Source organism: Seriola aureovittata, chromosome 7 (genome assembly GCF_021018895.1).
Source record: "Seriola aureovittata isolate HTS-2021-v1 ecotype China chromosome 7, ASM2101889v1, whole genome shotgun sequence".
NCBI lineage: Eukaryota > Metazoa > Chordata > Actinopteri > Carangiformes > Carangidae > Seriola > Seriola aureovittata.
The window spans coordinates 6,880,962-6,900,949 of NC_079370.1; the positions used below are offsets into that span (position 1 = coordinate 6,880,962).

General features: G+C 41.4%; 1 protein-coding gene across 2 annotated transcripts; it reads left to right on the forward strand.

Moving 5' to 3' along the window:
• scn1ba (sodium channel, voltage-gated, type I, beta a) lies at window positions 1-18,217 on the forward strand. Of its 2 annotated transcripts, XM_056379906.1 has the most exons (6): window positions 4-2,053; window positions 10,230-10,396; window positions 11,974-12,208; window positions 14,952-15,093; window positions 15,410-15,481; window positions 15,644-18,217. In XM_056379906.1, exons 1-5 carry the CDS (start codon window positions 1,936-1,938, stop codon window positions 15,474-15,476), a joined length of 729 nt encoding a protein of 242 aa, XP_056235881.1. In that variant the 5' UTR covers window positions 4-1,935; the 3' UTR covers window positions 15,477-15,481; window positions 15,644-18,217. The 2 variants fall into 2 exon arrangements, with proteins under 2 accessions (XP_056235882.1, XP_056235881.1); XM_056379907.1 differs by lacking the exon at window positions 15,410-15,481 and having other exon boundaries at window positions 1-2,053.
• Window positions 18,218-19,988: the final 1,771 nt, after the last annotated feature.

A 19,988-nucleotide genomic window follows, 5' to 3' on the forward strand; every position in this document is an offset into this window, starting at 1 on the left:
TGTTTATGTGCCCCCCCCCTCCTCCTCCCCCCTCCCCACTCGCTTTTTCTCTTTTTTATTTTGACGCTTCCGTCAGCATCTCCAGGAGGAAAGACATTTTCCTCCGCGTGTCTCTTCTTGAAGGCGAAAGGAAGAAAAAAGGAGATTTTTTTTTTTTTTAATTCACTGTGTCGTGCCCCTGATACTAAAATCTCTCCGATGGTCCCCGGTGTGACAGCGGAGGGACTTCCAGCATCTGACTGCGTGATGGAGCCCGGGGATGGAAGCCGTCCACCTATGACCCAAAAATAGGACGAGACGTTTGAAGGATATCAGAGGAAAAAAGCGCGTGATTTTTTGTTTGTATCGGGGGTTTTGCTAAAAGAGGTGACAGGTAGGAAGACGCAGGGAAGCTGCGCTCAGCTCTGCTGCGTTTATGGGAATTTAAAAAAAAAAAGGACATACAAGACTTTATACATTTTTGTTTTCAGCAAATTCACTGATTCAAGACTATTCGTGAGTTAACTGTTTCTTGTATGATCACCCCAGTTCAAACGCAGTCACACCCTATTCTTACTTCATAGCCACACCGCTGGAATGCACATAAGAACAGCGCACTTTTCTTTTTTAGCCTCCAAAGACGCACAGACGGCGGTGTAAATACCCCCCCCCCCCTCTTTAACTGCCTTTCAGACTGGTTACATGTGCTGGTGACCCATCTGAGCAGCAGAGCCACCTGTGCTGCTGCCGTAAGGCTTTGAGCACCATGCGCAGGCAGCAGCTAAACAAAACCATATGGCTTAAATGATGTGCTCAAACAGCGGATGGTTTCACTTGAAGTAAGAAGCAGCCAGACTCTGCCCTTATTCGCCGACTAGAGCTTTTTATCTGAAGAGATGTAGTTGTGAATCTGCAATTTGGACTGAGGAAGAAAGAAAGCAATAACAGTGATTTGAGGCAATAAGAAAAACAAGGTGATAATTGTAATTTCCTCCAAAGCCAAAGAGAGGTGGAAACAAGCGAAGGGACAATTCACTCTTCTTCCATTTGCCATTTCACTCACACTGTGGCTCTATCAGGCACAGACCCTCTTTTTTTGCTCAGGTCATATCTGCAGTCGTACACGAGGGGAAAGTCAGCGAGTGCAGCTGAGTGTTTCCTGTCGAAGGCCTATCCATGCATGCAACATTTTGACATTTTAACAGACTTTTCTGAACTGCACAATCACCCCAGCTCCATTGCACGAGTCTCTACCACGTCTTCCATCTCCAGCACAAATTCCATTGGACACCTCTGCATCGTCCCCTATCAGATCAACCTAAGATATCCGTCTTCCGGTAGCTTTTATTGTTAATCACTGACAGTGCCGCTTATTGACCACTCTGCGAGTCAGGAAACTGGCATTATATAGTGCACACAGTCTCTTTGTGGAGGCCTAGGGGTGTGCCACAGAGTATAAATAGTTGAACAAAGGCCCTTTGGAGGGACAACAGGCCGAAACCTGAAACTCTGAGTGATTCCTCCCTCTGGTAACTCTATATGTTCACACACTCAGAGGCTGGACAGACTCTCTGGCTAAAATGATTGATTTAGATCCTGGGATGTGAAGAGACGCGGCGGCGCAGCTTCCACAGTGCTGTTGTCAGGTTTTTCAGGTGCTTAAGAGGACCGGATCAGCAAGAGGACCCGCCCACCCCTTCTTCCAGCCCTTGTATCGGCTGAAAAGAAAAAGGCGGAGAAGAAGAAGACACCCAAGTGGACCACACCCAGTGTCCCTACAGCATCAGGAAAGAGTCTCCTCCTCTCACCTCCCAGACTTTTAATCCTAGTCTGGACATCTTTGGTGTCATCAAACTGGAATAGCTGCTGTAGATCTGTCTTGTCTGTTTGTGTGTATCCCATTCTGCTGTGTGTGTGTGTGTGTGTGTGTGTGTGTGTGTGCGTGTGCGTGTGTGTATGTGTGTGTGGTATGTTTTGACACCGCTGAGAGCTGCCAGCAGTCCTCTTTCTCCTGTCAGGATGTCTGCAGTACAAGGGCTGCTGCTGCTACCTCTGGCCCTTCTGGCGCTTCAAGGTGAGTGGGCAGTGGTTGTGTTGCCATGGCGATGCCATGATGGCAACACCTTGGCATGCATATGAGCCACCATCCAATCTCCCTTTCACTGTCTGTGGTGTGTGTTACTGCTGAGGTGTTTGCTAGTCTGACGTTGCCCTGTCTGCTCTGATAGTATAGGCAGTGTTTTGGGGATTCTCTCGAGTTTGAGTGTGTGTGTGTGTGTGTGTGTGTGTGTGTGTGTGTGTGTGTGTGTGTTCAGATGTGTGAGTGTTTGTCGTTCCAGCATTGTGCTGGATTGCTCGCTAAAAGCCTAGCTGTGTGGGGTTTTTTTCCTTTTTCAGAATAATGAGTTGAGGCCATGTGGGGCCATTAAAATGGACGGCACACGCGCACACACACACACACACACACACACACAGAGAGAGATACAGCAGCCGTTGTGTATTCAAAGACTTAGAACAATGTAGATTATTCACAGATTGCTGTGTGTTACACATCGTGTCCCTCTGACGTCTGTGTCTATGTGTCTGTTTTGGAGTTCAGGGCTGCAGCAAATGATTATTTCATTATCAATTTATATGACAATGGTTTTTCTTGTTCATTCAATCTTGTAATTGGTTTATAAAATGTCAACAAAAAAAAATAGAGAAACATGCCTGACAGGTGACATCATTAAATGTCAAAACCCCAAAGATATTTAGTTTGCATCGACATAAAACAGAAAAGCAACAAATCCTCACTTTGGTGAAACTGGAAACAAAGAATTTCGTGCCTTCGCTTGAAAATTTGCTTAAATACTGAATCATTATAAAAATAGCTGCTGAATGATTTTCTGTAAAAACTTATCGATTCATCAACAAGCTCTAGATCAGATAATAGCTAATGGAGTGATTTCATCAAATGTGATGAGTTGTTCATGTAAATGTTCATATATACCGATACACAAGAAAACTAGCGTCATGGAATAGAAAGTTTCCCTTTAAATTTGTGCCAATCGTCTAAGTTTCCCTTGACCTTTCCACTCCTACTGCTGGTATCTGCATCATTTGAGATATCACGACCCAATGCACCTTCACAAGAGGCTGTTTCCTGCCATTTATTCCTTTATAGCAGCAGAAACACTTTCCACTAATGTGAAAATGGCCTGAGCTAGAAAATCCATCACCTCTACGTTACTGTCAGTCTCCTGACACCCACAGGAGGAGAAGCAGGGAAGTAATCTTTCACAAGACGATACTATTTTAACAAATTAATAATCGCAGCCAGCGTTTATTTATGGCCGATTGGTTTATTTGTTGTAGGTTTTAATCATGGAAACGCAGAAAGATTCTTTTTTTTTTCAAATGCTTTTACTTTTTTTTTTTAAACTTTGTTCTTTTTAGAAACCCAGACCAAGTAAAACCAAAGGAAATACAAGTTTAATATGTTTCTCAAAAAAGAAAAAAAAACATGCACATGTTAAAAGTTTTTTAGATGACATGTTGTCGTCATAGATAATCTTATTTTAAGCACTTAGATTTGAAATCGAGCACAAAAATGAGGCAATGCATTAAAAGAGAGATTTACTGAGCACTTATGTCTGTCAGCCAGCTGCTCTTTGTCTCACACTCTGTCACTGACAAAACTAGTAACCACACATGCAGGCAAAAGTCCACAGACCTTCCACAAGAATAAAAATCACAGTAATGTCGTTATTCCTCTAAATGAAGAGACAGTTCATTTAAGATGCGAGGTTGTCACGACAGCCAGCAGAGCTGCAGAAAGTTCAGCCAGGAACCAAATAGTGAAGCCTGGCAAAAAAAAAAAAAAAATATTAAGAAGGTTATACAACCTCGATTGACAGAAATAGACAGTTTGGTTGAAGGGCCGGCGGGTTAGTTAAGGTCTGAAGTGAGTGAGCACATCTGGAGCTGGACGCAGTGAGGATGAGGATATAAGGCAAGACAGGAAATTGGATGGAATCTCCCAAAAGACGAGGAAAAGGAACAGATTGAGGCTGATAAAAAAAAAAAAAATAGCAGCATATAGCAGCTTTTTATTTTGAAATGTGCATTTGCATGTGCTGACAAAAAAATAAACATGAGATGGAATTAAAGAGTGTTTCTGAAAGGCAGTGGATGAATACAATAGTTGAATATTAACTAGGATGATTTGGTGATTATCACAAGCTCCACCCATTTTTCATCACACTAAGCTCCGTCTAAATAAAGTTTGGTGTCAGTTGCAGACGACAAATGTAATCAGAATAAGAACAGGAGAAATAAAGGGACGCTCAAAAATACAATACAACACACGTATCACCTGTGGCTCATCCTGTAATTTCCATACGTATGTGAACATTTTTTTTGTGACGCTCAAAATGCCAAAAAAAACCCCATTTAAATAAAACTAGAAATGAAAAACTATTCAGCTCCGCTCTTTCCAAATGTAACAATAAGATCATCCACAGATAAAAGTGCAAATACCAGCTGTCTGTCTCTGAAAACAAAAGAACTTTTTTAACCAGCCTGGAGCGGAGCTGCAGCCGGGCTCATCTGGGACTGACTATAAACACATGACATGAACATCAGCGCTCAAGATGCATAAATTACAAAGAAATGTAATTTTTAAAAAAGAGTCACGAGGATAGAAAAATCCCTGCAAACAAAACTCAACCAGCGATGACAATCAAATGTAATTTTTCGCGCGACACAAACTGAGCAGTAAGTTGACAGAGTTGTGTTTCCCTGCGCCCCCGAACACAGGCTCATAAAACCTAATGCATCTGTTGGCAACTTTATCTAATGCATGCAGCAGAGAGACTCTTTGTGTCTGCAGTCGCACCCTGGAGCCATTTAGTCTGCAAATGGGTTGAGTATGAAGTAATGGTCAAAGGAGATCACCGTCAACAGGATATTTGAACAACCACAGCGTCAGGCCATTTGGATTCATGTCCATTCCTTCACTCCATCCCAGAATTACATTACATTACAGAGACGCTCATCATTTTAAGATGCCGGCGTGGATACATAAACCAATTAGACATTCAAGTGATGCACTGCAGCAAGTTTTTAAAAGACAATTAAGTCTGATATATGGTCTGTTCTATAAAAGGGGTTGTACTCGGAATTGTGACACAAATTGTAGTTTTTCCCAAAGTCTTAAAATAGAAAAAAAAACACATTAGAATTTATGTTTAGTTTTTTCCAGCTTCTTCAGTATCTACAGCTCTGGAAATCTTTTTTTTTTTAAAGAAAAGAAAAGTTGAATAATTTAACATGATCTGTACTCTAACTAAACGCGCCCCTTGTAGCAGCTGAGTATGTCCACATTCCCGTTCTACAATGGCTGCTACATACAGTGTATAGGACGTCTGGATCTATATTCATTTCTCCGTACAAGCAGCAGACTTTGTAAACAAGGAGCTCTTGATTGATGCGCTCCATCTGAGCGGCCCTGCAATCTGAGCAAAAACATGAATGTGATTTTCAAAACTATAACAGTGGTTCGCTTGTGCAGCCTCACAACTGCATGGATCTAATTCTGATGGGAGTTTCATTTTGATTCTATTTGAGGTTTTTAAAAAAAAAAAATTTATTGCGAGATCCTTTTCTAACCCACAAATCTGGAGCGAGATACTGTGCCGTGACCTAATTGCAGGCTGCATGTGTCCTGCTCACTTGTGTCGCACACATGACATGCAAATATACATGCACACTCGCATGCGCGTGCACACACACACACCTGAGCCCGTGTTTATCCAGCTGTGTGAGGTCTGTAATCCCAGGGTGCCCTGTAGCAGCTGGAGGGGGGTGGGAGTCAGAGGAGCGAGAGGAGCTTTGAAGGACAGAATAACCTTCCACACAACTCACTTTGTATCTGGGAACTCATCAGCTGTGTCAGTAATTATCGTTAACACCATCAAAATAGCAAAGTATTTTTGCTCTGCCCTAAATAAATGTGCTGCTCTGCACTTTCTTTCGCTCCTATGATCAGCGTGAAACTGCAAAAAGCAAGAACAAAGGAGTAAGTAAGAATTTAGAAATAGTGGCTTATAGTTGAGCTGAAAGCAGATTTCTTCAAATTTCTCATGTTTCTTGGAAAAAATACTTTCTTACTTCCCTCTGGAATGAATAAAAACTAAATGTTAAGAACACAGACGTGTTTAGATGCTGGCCCATATTGTTTTCAACTAAAGTAACGGTACACAGAAAGTTTTGTTTTAATAATTACATCCCAGTATCAGTTTGTAAACATTTCTCATAGTGCTCAAAATACTGTAAAATGAATTATTATAGGATTCCTGCCACTGTCAGGTAAACCCGCCAAGACAAAAAACTTTAATCTGATCAGCTCATCCTCCATTTTAGCGGTTTTCCATTATCGACTGCGAAAGCACTTTATGAGGACACGTTAAACCATCAGTACTCGACACTGAACATAACAGCGCTGCAGAGAGAAGAAACACTGAAGAAGCCATACAGCAAAAGCAAAATGAGCTCTCTAACAATCACTCAAGAAAATCAGGGGGAGAAAAAAAGGAGCAGAGGGAGCTGATATCCCGGAGACAAGCAGGCCAATAAGAAGAGAGGCATGAAGCTCATGAGTGCTGGCATTGCTACGATGCTTTATCAGCACCAGTGACGTACTTCTTCACTCCACTCGTACACTGGAGGCTCACAGAGCAGCGTGCTTCAATGGTCTACTAGTTGCAGTGGAAAGTCTCTTGCTTGCTTGGTGTCAAGGGGAAATGTCATGGATGCTTGGCATTTCCCTAGGTCATGTATGCCTACAGTATGTGTGTGTGTGTGTGTGTGTGTGTATGTCTGTAGTAACCTTGCCATGGAAACAGATGTTGTCCTCCCTGATCTTTTTTGCTGTCGCTTATCCAATTTTCTTTTCTCCTGCTCTCTCTTACGGCCAGTTCAGCAAATTACCTTGATCCTTTTGTATCTCCTTTAGCTCCCAGCAACATGCTAAGCTAGCTGACGTCAGTAGGTGGATGGTCTTTTGTGGTGCTAAAGCTATGAGTCAGTTTTGTTTTTGTTTTTTTTTGCCTTGTAGGCCTCATGGGTGCACAGCAACTGATATAAGGGATTAACCAACCACCCCCCGGTCAGGGAAAAAAAACTCCTAATCTGCAATTTCTGGAATATCCGTTGCATAATCCTGAACCTCAGTCCACAGATTACGCAATGGATTTGCATTTTTGATGCTCGGTGTGTGTGTGTGTGTGTGTGTGTGTCTTGCTACTGTGTGTGAGAATCGTTACTGAGGCAGTTTGACGGCTCTGACTCTGTTTAGTCTGCACTTTGGACGTGCAGTTCCTTGAGTGTCTGCTCGCATGTTTGTCTCTCTCTCTCTCTCTCTCTCTCTTTCTCTCTCTCTCTCTCGCTCTGTCTTTTCTCTGTCGTCTTCACTTGCTGTCTCAGCTTCGGACAGTCAGCAGCTTCCCTGCTCACCTTGCACAATCTCGCCTCTCGCTGCGTCACCAACCTCCCTGAGGATTACTGCCTCACGCTGTCTGTGTGTGCCGCTGTTCCTGCTGGGTTTTCATCTCTCGTTGCTCTTCTTTGTTCTTTCAATCCTGCAACTAAAGTGCTCTCTTCTTCTTCCTCTCCTTCTTCAGACATTTCTCCCTTGCTGTCCGTCAAACATGTGCTTTGTTGTCATTGTAATGTGTCTCCTCCGCCTGTGTTCCAGGCCTCACCACCTTTTCTCTGAGCACTCAATGTGCCGGCTATCTCGAACCCTCCTGTGTGTTTCCTGCATGGGATGCCTTGCTCCTGTGTCCGTCTGGTGTCTCTTTGCCTCTCTGTCTTATTTCTGCCCCTCTGTCTTTTCTACACAGTAGAAGCTGATACCCTAGAATCTCTAACAGACTTGAGTCAATGCATATTAATGTTTAACTTCAAACTGAAATGAAAATGCTTTCCTGTGCGATTTCACAGGGGCATTGAGTGATGAATGACTTTCATCGACCTCTATTGGCAGCCGAGGATTAGCAGCAGCACTGACAGCTGGTGCATCTTACAGCAGCGTATAATTAACTCAAACAATCAACTGACGAGAGCTAATTAGAGTGGAGATGAAACTGAGAAATATAAAATAATGTAATCATTTTACATTTTCCTCTTTTCTGTGAATAAGTGCACCTGTTCTATAAGCAGTTCAGATAATGAATTAGCAAATGCTGTTTGCCTCAGGTCTGTTTGTTTTAATCTCGAGGTCCTCAGGAGACCCGCTGCCCAGAAAACCCGAAAACCCGAAAACCCGAAAACCCGAAAACCCCAGCCTTAACTGATCCCTGTTCTGTAGGTTTCAGACATTTACGTTTTCCTTCCTTGTCTTATTGTGGTGGTTTTCAGTCTTTGTAGATGTGATGTTAAAGGGAAATTCCAGTTCATTACAACAATTATTTTGGTCATTGTTTTAATCCTTTATTAAAACACTGTACTCATGAAAATTATTACAGAGATCTGGGAACGGGACCGGGCTCCAACACAGTCTGATGGTGCATGAAACAATGCACACAGCCTTGTAGACAGGCTGTAAACAAGTCAACAGTTCCTACTATCAAAAAATAAACAACAACAAAAAAAAAAAGTTTGATTTCAACCTATGACCCGTGAGGTCATGTGACTGATGTCTTTTCAGAAATGTTGCTGCTTTCCCAGATCTCAGCAACTATCCTAGTGAGAACAGTGTCGTTACTCTGAACAAGAACAATGGCCAAGTTTTATGAAACTTCACCTTCAGGTGGTCGGCAGATCCAGCACGGCCTGATGAAATCATTCATCAGCACGTGCTGTATTTTTTTATCCATCGGAACAAAATGCAGACGATAACTTGTTGGAATTCGGCTTGAGCTGGAATTAAACCCGTCAGTCAGGCTGAGGCTCGGGTTCAGTCGATCTCGGGTCCGGCTGGGCGGCTCGGGTCTGTGTTTGCTTTTAAATGCACGGGTTCGTCTCTTATAGTAGAATATGAAAGCAGTGGAGCCAGTTACCTTGGTTACTTTTGGGTTTATATTTCTGGGCCTGTTAAGTCTTGCATTATGTTCTTAACCTTCTTTTCTCCTCTTTCCCCTTGTTCTCCTCTCTCCCTCTTCTCTCTCCGCAGTGCATCAGCCAGCATTAGGCTCTTCCTCTCCCGCTTCCCCCAGCTCCCCATGCTTTTGTAGAAAATGCTACTACTGAAGCTTGTGCTAACTTTCTCTTTCTTCCTTCCTCCGTCATTCCTCCCCTTCCATCTCTTTCTCTGCAGTGTGGTGGCATTTCTATTTTTTTTTTAATGTCTCTCTATGGCGCTGCTATATTAGTATCCCAGGGAGTAATAATAGAGCTTTGCTGTTCTATATTTGTTTATATGGACGACGTGCAGCCACTGTGAATCTCAACCAAACTTATAAGGATTTCTAGAGTTCATCTGATCAGCGTTGTGCTATGTGTTTCCTGTCCTCTCCCTCATCTCCCTCCCCCTTCATCTTACAATTCGAAACAAAAGCTGCCCCAGAGGTCAAAGTTGAGAATAGCACACGATCATTGGTTGAGAGCGATGCTGAGGCCTCAGTGGAAACTGCAAGGTGCAGTGTGAGAAAGAAACATTTGGAGTTACAGGTGTGTAACTCCTGGCCGATGAGAAGTATGTGTCATGATGATGATGGCATATATAGACTCACGCTTCTATATATGAATTTAGCTCAGATACCAATTGACAGAATGCAAGAAAATAGTATCGCTCACTGCAACCTCTTTATTTCCCCTCAGCTTCACAGATTAAAAACACCTGAAATGTAAATTACCACAAAACTGAAGGCCAAATTATTCAAATTCACATCAATCTATGAACTGAAATGGTGAGTGGAAATAAAAAAAAATGCAAGAATAAAGCTATGCCCGATAAGAAAGAAAAAAAAAAACCACGCATGCAATGAGCATTGGGAGCAAGCACGCAAAAATACACAACTTACAGTAGCTAACATTGTTTTGTAAAGTACTGTTTAGACAGTTTGCCTGCAAGTACTGAGATACTGCAAAACACCAGAGCTCTGCCCCTGTGCCAACCTTCCCCCGCGAGTCATGGGTACATGAAAAAGAGGATGATGGCCGCCCACGGCTCTTTCCTCTGAAACCTGTGGCCTGCAAATAGACAGAGTGATAAGTGATAATATCGGGTTTCTTACTGTGTGGTCTTCACCCTCTTCACTCTGTAGCATCTCTGTGCCATGGAGCCTGCGTGGAGGTGGACTCAGACACAGAGGCCGTGGCCAATGAAGGCTTCAAACTGGGCTGCATCTCCTGTAAGATGAGGGGCGAGGTGCCCGCCAAGGCCTCTGTTGACTGGTACTTCAAGGCTTTGGATGAATCCAACTTCTCCCATGTAAGTAGCAACAAGATATATTACAAGATAAAACCTTGCAAAAGCAGAACTCATTAATGAATTAAAGGAATAGTTTGACAATTTGGGAAGCGTCCTTCTTGTTGATAGTTAAATGAGCAGATTGATACCAGTCTCTCACTCCATTGTAAATATGCAGCTACAGCCTGTGGCTGGTTAACGTAGCTTAGCACAAAAACTGGAAACAGATTAGTTATCAGGTGTCCAGATAAAGAAGGAAAATAAGCCCCAAACATCCTTCACAATGATGTTGTTTGTCTTCTCTTCTGGGAAACAGCTACAATGCATTTAACATGAGAGAGAGCACAGTCTTGCATTTTTCATGAGGGTTTTTTTCTTTTTTTTTGCCCCCTGTTTTGTGTTGACTGGAAGGCAGCACTTTTGCTTACCTAAGGAGTCCTCACCGGGCAAAGCAAAGTAAAGAGGCCATTATGGTATATGGGCTGATAGGAGAGATCCCATTAGCCCTCAGCTGTCATTTAGAATTTGTATCCACTAACTCACCAGGAAGTGAATAAGTGAGGGCGTAACTGCAGCCTGGTCAATAACAGGGTTAATAAGGAGCATTGGTGATGTGGAGACCAGCTTGTCTGTCCTCAAGTACGACAGGAAAACCGAAAAGCAAACTTGACATATTCATATCAACACAGAAAAATCAAAGTGTCTGTTTTACATCTAACAGCATCCAAAAAAAAAAAAAAAATCCCAGCAGCTTTCTGTTGCAGTTGAATTTATTTACATGTGTAAATAAAAAAGTAAAAAATAATGAATTAGATCCAAACACAGGTGGAAAGACACATCAGATGTGTGAATAATAGACTGTAAAAAGACAGACGCAGCCTCTGTGACGTCACACAAATGTTTCTGAAGAGCGCCTTTGAAGCTCAGAGTGGGCTGCTCTGCCATCGCCATCTTGGCGTGACTCCGCCTAACCCTCAGCTGATCCAGAAATGGGCAAAGAGGTGGGGCGTGTGTGGAGCCGGGGCTTCAGGGTGCCAGTTTGTGGCAGGCATACGCTCACTCGTCTGTCACTCAAAGTGCCACGCCCTCAATTATGCAGAACTTTAAGCCTTAATAAACTTTAAACGGGTGAGTTATATAAAAATTCACCACCCATACAGTTGAAGTCGATGAAGGAGGAAATGAGCTATAGATACCAAAACCAGGCTGTAAACATGTTTATTTCTGCTGTAAAGTAGTTATTTTTAACATGGGAGTCTCTGGGGCTTGACTCACTTTTGGAGCCAGCCTCAAGTGGCCACTCGAAGAACTGCAGTTGGTGGCACTTCAGTGTTGGCTTCATGATTCAGCCTCGGAGGTTGCCGCTTGCTGTGAATGAGCACGGGAACAAAGTGGCAGGTATTGAAACCTTGACCACAGCTATTCTCTAACAGAGGTGCTGATGTGTAAGAGGTCAAAGGTGACGTAATGCAAAGCTTACATGACTAGCAAATGGTTAGAAAGATGCAGGAACACCATGAGTCCTCACATCTGAATACCTTCAGATCACTTTGCTGAATCTATTTCGCTTTGCCTCCCATTCTGTTTTTCTGCTCCAGATATACACGTATGATAATGAAAGCAATACCACTGACCCACGTTTCATCGGCCGTCTGCGCTGGAACGGCAGCAAGCAGACCAGGGACCTGCAGGACGGCTCCATCTACATCCTCAACGTGACCTACAACGACACGGGAACCTACCAGTGCATATTCAACCGGATCCTCATGTACCCCAACTACCAGTTTCAAACCAACGCTCGCAAGAATATCACCATTAACGTGGTGCCACGACGTAAGAGCAGAGGGGAGGGATGTTGTGCTGCATGATTGAGAAGGAAAGAGTGAAATTAAATTAGTCAAAAATCCCCACTGATTTGCATTTCTAGATCCATTTTTATGGTTTGGGACAACATGATGTCACACTGAGACATTTGAAGAGCAGTTGGGAGACCAGCGCCCACATTTATAAAACTTATAATTACACATAAGAGTGTGCTAAAGAACCAACTTAAGCTTGGTAGCTCAAGTAAAACCTACAAACTTTAGACAAGCCGTGCATGAAGATGGTTTCCACCAGCAGTCAGGTAGGAGCATAAACCTCACAACTGAGTAAATACACTAGACAACACACAGTGGGCAGTGGACGGCCCAAGAAACTGTGCACAAAGGTCATTTATTGAGTGGTCGAATACCAAAACAAACCATCAGCCTGCACAGTTTATATGCAGTACAGTTTGTGCTGAAAAGGCGAAAATAGAAGTAGGACTTTTTTTCCCCTACATTTCAGTTGTCCGCCACTCTACGGCTCTCACACCACAAACCTCGACCTCATTTACTCCTGTATATCTTGAGCGGATCAGATCAGCTGGCTAAGTGTAAATATATCCAAGAGGCACATTGAAATCCAGTTGCTGAAACCACCTCTGTAGGTGGTCGTTTACTCCTCCGACAGCATAGCTACATCAGTAACTCGCTGTCTGATTGTCTGAATACACCCATTGTCTGTCTCCTCAGTCCTTGTGATAACTGCTGCTAAAATTCACACTGAAATCTGCCGTTGATTTCTGTCTCATTAAAGCAACAAGGAAAAACTGCTCCCAACAATTTCTACACATACGATCAAACACTTTCTCTTTTTGCGAACCATTATTCTTCTCCTTTGTTCATTCATTTATTCCAGGTCTCACTCCTGCAGCACACTAAGGATTTCAATGGGGCAAATATCAAACAGGTTTAAAAAACATGTTCTGAGAATGAATGGCAGTGACTGGATCTGAAGACTCCGGTTAATTAGAAAAAATGTTTTCACCTAATTTAACAATATATGTCAGGTTTTGGTGTATGTCCCTAAAATGTGAAAGCAAAAGACTCACTGCAGAAGAAAACAGCAGTAAAAGAGACAGAGATACCAACTTAAAGATCCACATTACAATGCAGTCACAAGACATCCTGCTTCTTGAGGAGAAACACTGTTGCAAAAGTTATTTTCACATTTAATTTAACTGTAGTAGAAGCAGATGCAGCAGCTTTAAAAGTATTATAACACAGAATCACAAAATAACCCTTAAAGAGCTCAGCGTCACAGACTGATGACATTTAATAACACACAGTAGGAGTTTTCCTTTAAGAGGTAAGGATAGCTCTGTTGTTACAGTATAAACACAGTAAGGGAATAAATGTGTGTGTTAGTCAAACACTGTCCTCTACATGCCTTGTGAAGAGTCCCAGACCTAACAAAAGGATAAACAGACATGCAAACACAGCTCAAATATTCCCAAGCCTATTTATAGAGCTGAAGTGTTGTTGATATGTGTTTTTTTTTCCCATGGATATATAAACAAGAACAAAACTCCCAAGAATATTCTTGCAGTGTTTGTAATAGCAGAATATAATTATTTATACAACATTTAACCACTGTAATATTTCACTATAATAATATTCATTCTTTAATCAAAAGTTATAGTGATATTTTTATTACTTAGCTTTTGATGTCTCACCACAGTTATATTAATGTTTCATATTAAAATTATAAGTCGCAATGAAATAAAACTAATTTTTAAAATGCAAATAATACACACACAATAATTTCTAATGAAACTAAAACTAGGATCCACGGCTTAAAATGACAGGCCGAAGACATAACACTTAAATACAAACATCAAAAGCAAGAATATGTTTATGACAGCTGTTCAAAGAGATGTATCACCTAATATTCACCATGTAATGAGACGGCCAGAAAACAATTGGCGTTTCCTTGCTGCTCAGTCAGAGTCTACGGCTGAAGCTGCTCAAATCAATATGTTTATATTAATGATGGACCAAATGATAAAGAATCAATGTAGACAGAGACCAAAACAGAGCCAAAAAGAGAGCGAGTACCTGACTTATATTTGCCCGGTGGACAGAAACATGACTTTGAAGGAATGATAATGTTGCTCCGTACCTGCTGCATATTTAAAACGCTGTTTGCTAGCAAGTTCAGCTCTGTGACGTGATAATATGTTAATGTGATGTTCACAATTTGTTGTGCAGCCCCCCAAGGGGTCAAAAAAAAAAAAATGGTTTAAAGAGTCGTTTGAATTCATTAAAGGTCTCATTAGCTCAGTGGGACATTTCAGCATCTTTGTTTTAGTATTTTTGTTTCACAGTAAGAAAAGCACAAAGAAATCTGCCACACGCTGTGTCCCCAGCATCAAACAGCAGACTAACCAAGTTAGCAGGTTAGTAGGTGTTTTATTTTCACTGCAAGGATACAATGAGCAGTAACCTTTGACCTCTGGGGCTTTCACTGCAGAACATTGAACCCTCGTGGATGTCGGACACTGTAGGTTGACTGTATCTGCAGCAGCATTCAGGAAATGATGGATTGTGACACAATGTAATTTAGGGCAGGAGGTCATGAATTATGTCTCATGTCGTTTAAAAAATGTATGGCCTGGGCTGCCTTCATCTTTTTTAAGGTACAAAATCAAACCCGACCCCCTTTCCGTAAGCACAGAGATACAATATATCTTACCTTATGTCCCTCTCTGTAGTCACCAGGGGAATGGCATCCATCTTGTCTGAGGTGATGATGTATGTCTCCATCATCGGGCTGCAATTCTGGCTGGTGGTTGAGATGATTTACTGCTACAGGAAGATCTCAGCAGCTGGAGAAGAAGCTCTGAGAGAGAGCGCGTGAGTAACACCGATAAAAACTCACACACACAAGCACACATGCAGCCGGCCTCTCTCCAGTACCAGTCCTTCTCATCCAAAACCTCCAGATTTCCCACCGTCCACTTTGGCCCCCGTTTTCCCTCCCAGTCATTGTTTGGAAAGTGGAAACGCAATCCGTTTCAATCCTTTTCAATCTGTTTCAATCTGCTCTTTTCAATTAACAAACGTTTGCCTTTTTTCTCATAGAACTAATATCTTTTTCTGATTGTGATTCAATGATCTTAACTGCCTGTTTTTCTCTTCCTTTTCTCCTTTCTACCACTCTTTCCTTCAGGGCCGAGTATTTAGCTATAGCATCAGAAAGTAAAGATAATTGTTCAGGTGAACAAGTGGCAGAATAGCACTGGTAGGTCTGGAGTCTCACTATAGATCTCTGAATTCACTTTCTTCTTGTCTTTACTTGTGTTCTTTCTTGTTTATTTTACAAATCATGATACTTGTTTAAATAGCTCTACCCCGTCTTGTACATGATTCATTGTATCTGACTGCTGTGTGTGTTTTACTTCAGGTCAAGGAAGAGTTCAAGACTTCCTTGAGCAATCTCACATCCATTTTCGTGCCCTCGTCTCCTCTCAGCATCACTCACCTCCCGCCATCCTCTCCACATGATGGAAAAAGCGGAACCACAGAGGAGAGAGATCGTCACAGAAAGGCTACTTAAGTGACTTCCTGCAAAAAGGATGAGAAAGACTGAACTGTATCCTGTTCTGAGGGTCAGGATGGATGCATTAGGTCGTGGTTCAACGGGACAGAGGGACTGTATATAGGTGTACAAGTATGCACAGATAATATTTCAACACGTAGTATATTATACGCCTAAATTGTATATTCACTACTTGCATGCTTACGAACTTATCAAAATGACTGACAACAAGCTTGAGATGTCGTGTCACATGTTTTAAAGAAAAACTGTTTCCATTTCATTGCACACCGCGTGTTGACGTCAGGGTTCGACAGAAGTGTTTGCTCTGTAGGTTTATGAAGCTGTAGTGCAAATAAAATGTTTTTAATGGTAAATCAAAACATTTGCACAAAAAACATCAAAAAAGAAAATTTGGAACCGATTTATTTTACTTTGAAATACTAGTAAGACTACATTTTACTGCTAATTTCCTTGCTGTTGTGATGTAACTCTATTCAAAACTACAGAGGACACAGCACTGCAACAGCTAATGTTTCATTTTGAACACTTTTACTGCCAAAAAATGTAATGTACTCTGTATTTTTCCTCAGAATTTCATTAAAATCAGCCTAAAAATGTAAGAAAACAAAAAACATTTAGATCAAAATGAGATGCAATCAATGAAAAACACAAAGGAAAAAAATCCTAATTGCAGGTCCATCATCTCAGCAGTGAGCCGCACAGCTGGCAGATATCTTTCAAGGCACGTCTCTCCCCGATTTATCAGCAAACCAACATAAAAGGTAAAAACCTGAACTGACAACACATTCAAACTTTAACAAACAGAATTAGAGAGCAGGTTTTAGTTAAGCAGATGTGAAAATATGAGACGAACTGTCGACTTCGGAGCAGTTGTGAAAACCAATGAGTCACGATTGTCACACATCAGATGAAAATCGCTGTACTCAGTCACTTCTGCAGCGATCGCCCATCACCTTCACACGTCTGCTCACCGAGGGAAATGTTTTCTGCTTTAAATGCAAATTCTGATGAATGTTGAGCTCGTCACTGGAGGATGTTTGAGAACGACTTCGAGTGTTGTCAAGTGTTTCAAGTCATAGAAAAACATTGTGCATGTTGTGGTTTTAATGTCTCACATTGGACTGGGGAAGCAACTGCAATTAGAAACTGTTGTCTCTTAAATTCTCAGACTGTGTTTTAGTGATGTTTTTGCTGCTCATATCACAGAAAGCAGCTAGAAAAGTGTTAAAAAGTTGATGTTGACCGACCTGTTTCAACTGGCTAAACGCAACAGGCTCCCTGCCGATTTTAATTTGCTCTTCAAAGTTGTTTACAAGTTTTAGTGGTGAGAAAATCTCTGGCTACATTTAAATGGCATGTGCAGATACGGTGTGGCTTCCTGTGACATATGAGAAGATGACTGCACAATATTTATTTGTATCACAAAAAAAGAAAAAGAAAATTAAAAAAATAAGAATATGCAGCTTTACCAATACCCACACAGGAGTTATAAGAAAGTGTCACTATCGGCTGAATTTATCTACAGTGGAAACTTTCCAACTGATGTGTAATTTCACACAAATGTCTTAGTGTCTTTGTTGAAACTTAAGGGCTTGGCAAATTGCTATTATCAAACTGCCGTGGGCAAATGTACCACAAAATGTGTCCAGTGTGCCTGGGAGGGTGAAGCCAGCGGAAACCAAAAGGGAAAAGCAAAGAGGTGAAGCGTCGTTACAAACTTTAGTGTTTGTAAAAAGAAAAAAAGGAAAAAGCAGCTGCACTTCAGACGGCCAGTTATTGAAACAGTGGTGGACACTAGATGGCAGCCAAACACTGCCATGTCGCATGTTTACTGTTCGTCTCTTTTGTACCAAAACTCAGTTTGATACATTTTGAGATACTGAGAAGGGGACACACACAAACTGATAAATTAATACAGAATAACTGCATGTTTGTTGATGGAATAAGCAACATGATTTTTTTAAGTACAAACACAGAATATCCAAATAGTTTCAATCTTTAAAAGGAGTGATATCTCTTTCGAAGGCCATTCAAGAAATGTATGTTGCCTACTGAGTGATTCATTTTTGGGTCTGCATCAGTTTACATCATCATTTACGTCTTTTCCTGCACAGATGAACCAACCAGTGAAACGATAACCACGCTGCTCCCCACACTATTGGCCCGCTTGTGTCCACGTGTTTTACTACAACTACAACTGCCGTTTTCACTTCCTGTGTAGATGTGGGAATGTGCTTGTCAAAATAAAAATCAGTAAAGAAAACGGAAAATTCTTATGAGAAAATCACCTCGTGTCTGGCTTGATTCACATCTGTCTGTTCTTACATGCAGTAAGCGGCAGACGCGTGGGTGGTTGATATGCAGCGAGGTGAAGGGACTCTCACTCTGATGCATATTTAATTCATGTCAGAGGTCGCAGACAAACTGGAATGAACCAAAGAAAAATCCATCATGTATAATTTTGTTGAGTTTCCTCAGGACATGAAAACCCTACATTTCCATTAAAAATACTAAGGACATCACCTCAGTGTATTTATACATTTTCTCTTAGAAAAAGGGGAATGAAACCGATTTCTTCAAAAATAGATACATACAATAGTAAATTAGTGTCATAATCCTGAAATGGTCAGAGGATCTTGGTTGAGAGAGAGAAAAAATAAAAGTTGAGATTTGTCAACACGTCTTTCCTCTTTTCTGACGCTCACAAAAGCTAAAAATAAGTTTAAAAAGCAGTTGCTCGTTGCGTTGGAAGGGCGGTAATGGAGGGGTGAGGTGATGCAACAGCTGGGTGCCTGTTGTTTTTAAGCCATAATTAGCCTTGTATGTTCAGCAGCACCTTATTTTAACAGTCAAACAAGAGAGAAAGGCGCCTATTTCCTTCTGTCTTTAGTCGTTTTGAACTTCATGCCACATGTGGTTGACAACACTGTTTTTGTTTTGTTTTTTCTTTGAAATTCATCATCTGCTTTTCTTGGTTTTATATTACTGTAAATTTTGTATTTAAATATTGAAAGTGGACATCTGCCCTGGGGCCCAAGACACAAAGGGGCCTCACAATAAATAAAATGTTAGAAAATAGAGAAAAGATGTCCATCATTATTCACAAAAACCCAAGTTAAAATCTTTAGATGTCTCGTCTGTCCAACAGTCACGGTTGTTATCAACTAGCAAATATTCACATATTGTGAAGCTGGTACCAAGGATTTTCTCTCTTTCTTTCTGCTTTAAAAATTATTTAAACAATCAATCAATTATCAAACTGTTGCCATTAATTTTATGTCGATCACTGGCAGGTTTCCGGGTGTGTGACCGAAACCCACCACTTGGTATAACACACAGTTTGAAGACGTCACCTCAGGCGCTGGGAACCTGGACATTTTTAAAACAATTTTCTGACATTTAGCTGATGAAGCAATTAGTAAATAATCAAAAAACCTTTTACTGACTGATAATCTAATGGAGCATGAATATGAGAAGCTGATTAAATAACTGATAAAATCTGTCTGTATAATGTGATCGTCACTGCTGCCGACGGTTTTTCATTCTGTACGATGAACAAATGGGAGCAAAATGACCTGATATCCATCATGACCAGTATTCTCCCAGTATCTTCCACCAATCAGTGTCTAAGGCTGCTTGAGCTCAGGGAAGTAAACCGTTAATCACCAGTGTCTCCGTGATCTACGCCAGCTACTGTAACCTTCTTTCTAGACCATCTGCGTAGACTACAACTACCTCGATCTGTTGAAGGATGGCTTAGAGAAGTTAACACAGAGTGAGCACAAATCATGCCCACAGAATCTACTCCGAGTCAGCGGTTTTATCTCATGACCGAATATCTCTTTGGATGAGATCGTTGAGTTACAGAGGCCGACGTCTTATCACTGTGTAAACCCGGTGATGTTGAGCCGGTTTTGTCCCTGATTTAATCAAGCAAAGGTTTTGTACTTTGTCTTAGCTGCACAATGTTTATTTAGAGTTTAAATGAGATCAGAAACTATTTTGGAAATCAATCGTTTCAGCCATTTACCAAGCAAAAAATGTATTTTACATTTTGTCAGCCAAACTATTAAGAAAATTATAGACACACTGACAATAAAAATAATTACCAGTCGCAGCCTTATTTGACCCAAATGCTCTTCAAGGTGCAGACACACACAGACTCAAAGACGAGTGAGGACTTGTTGCA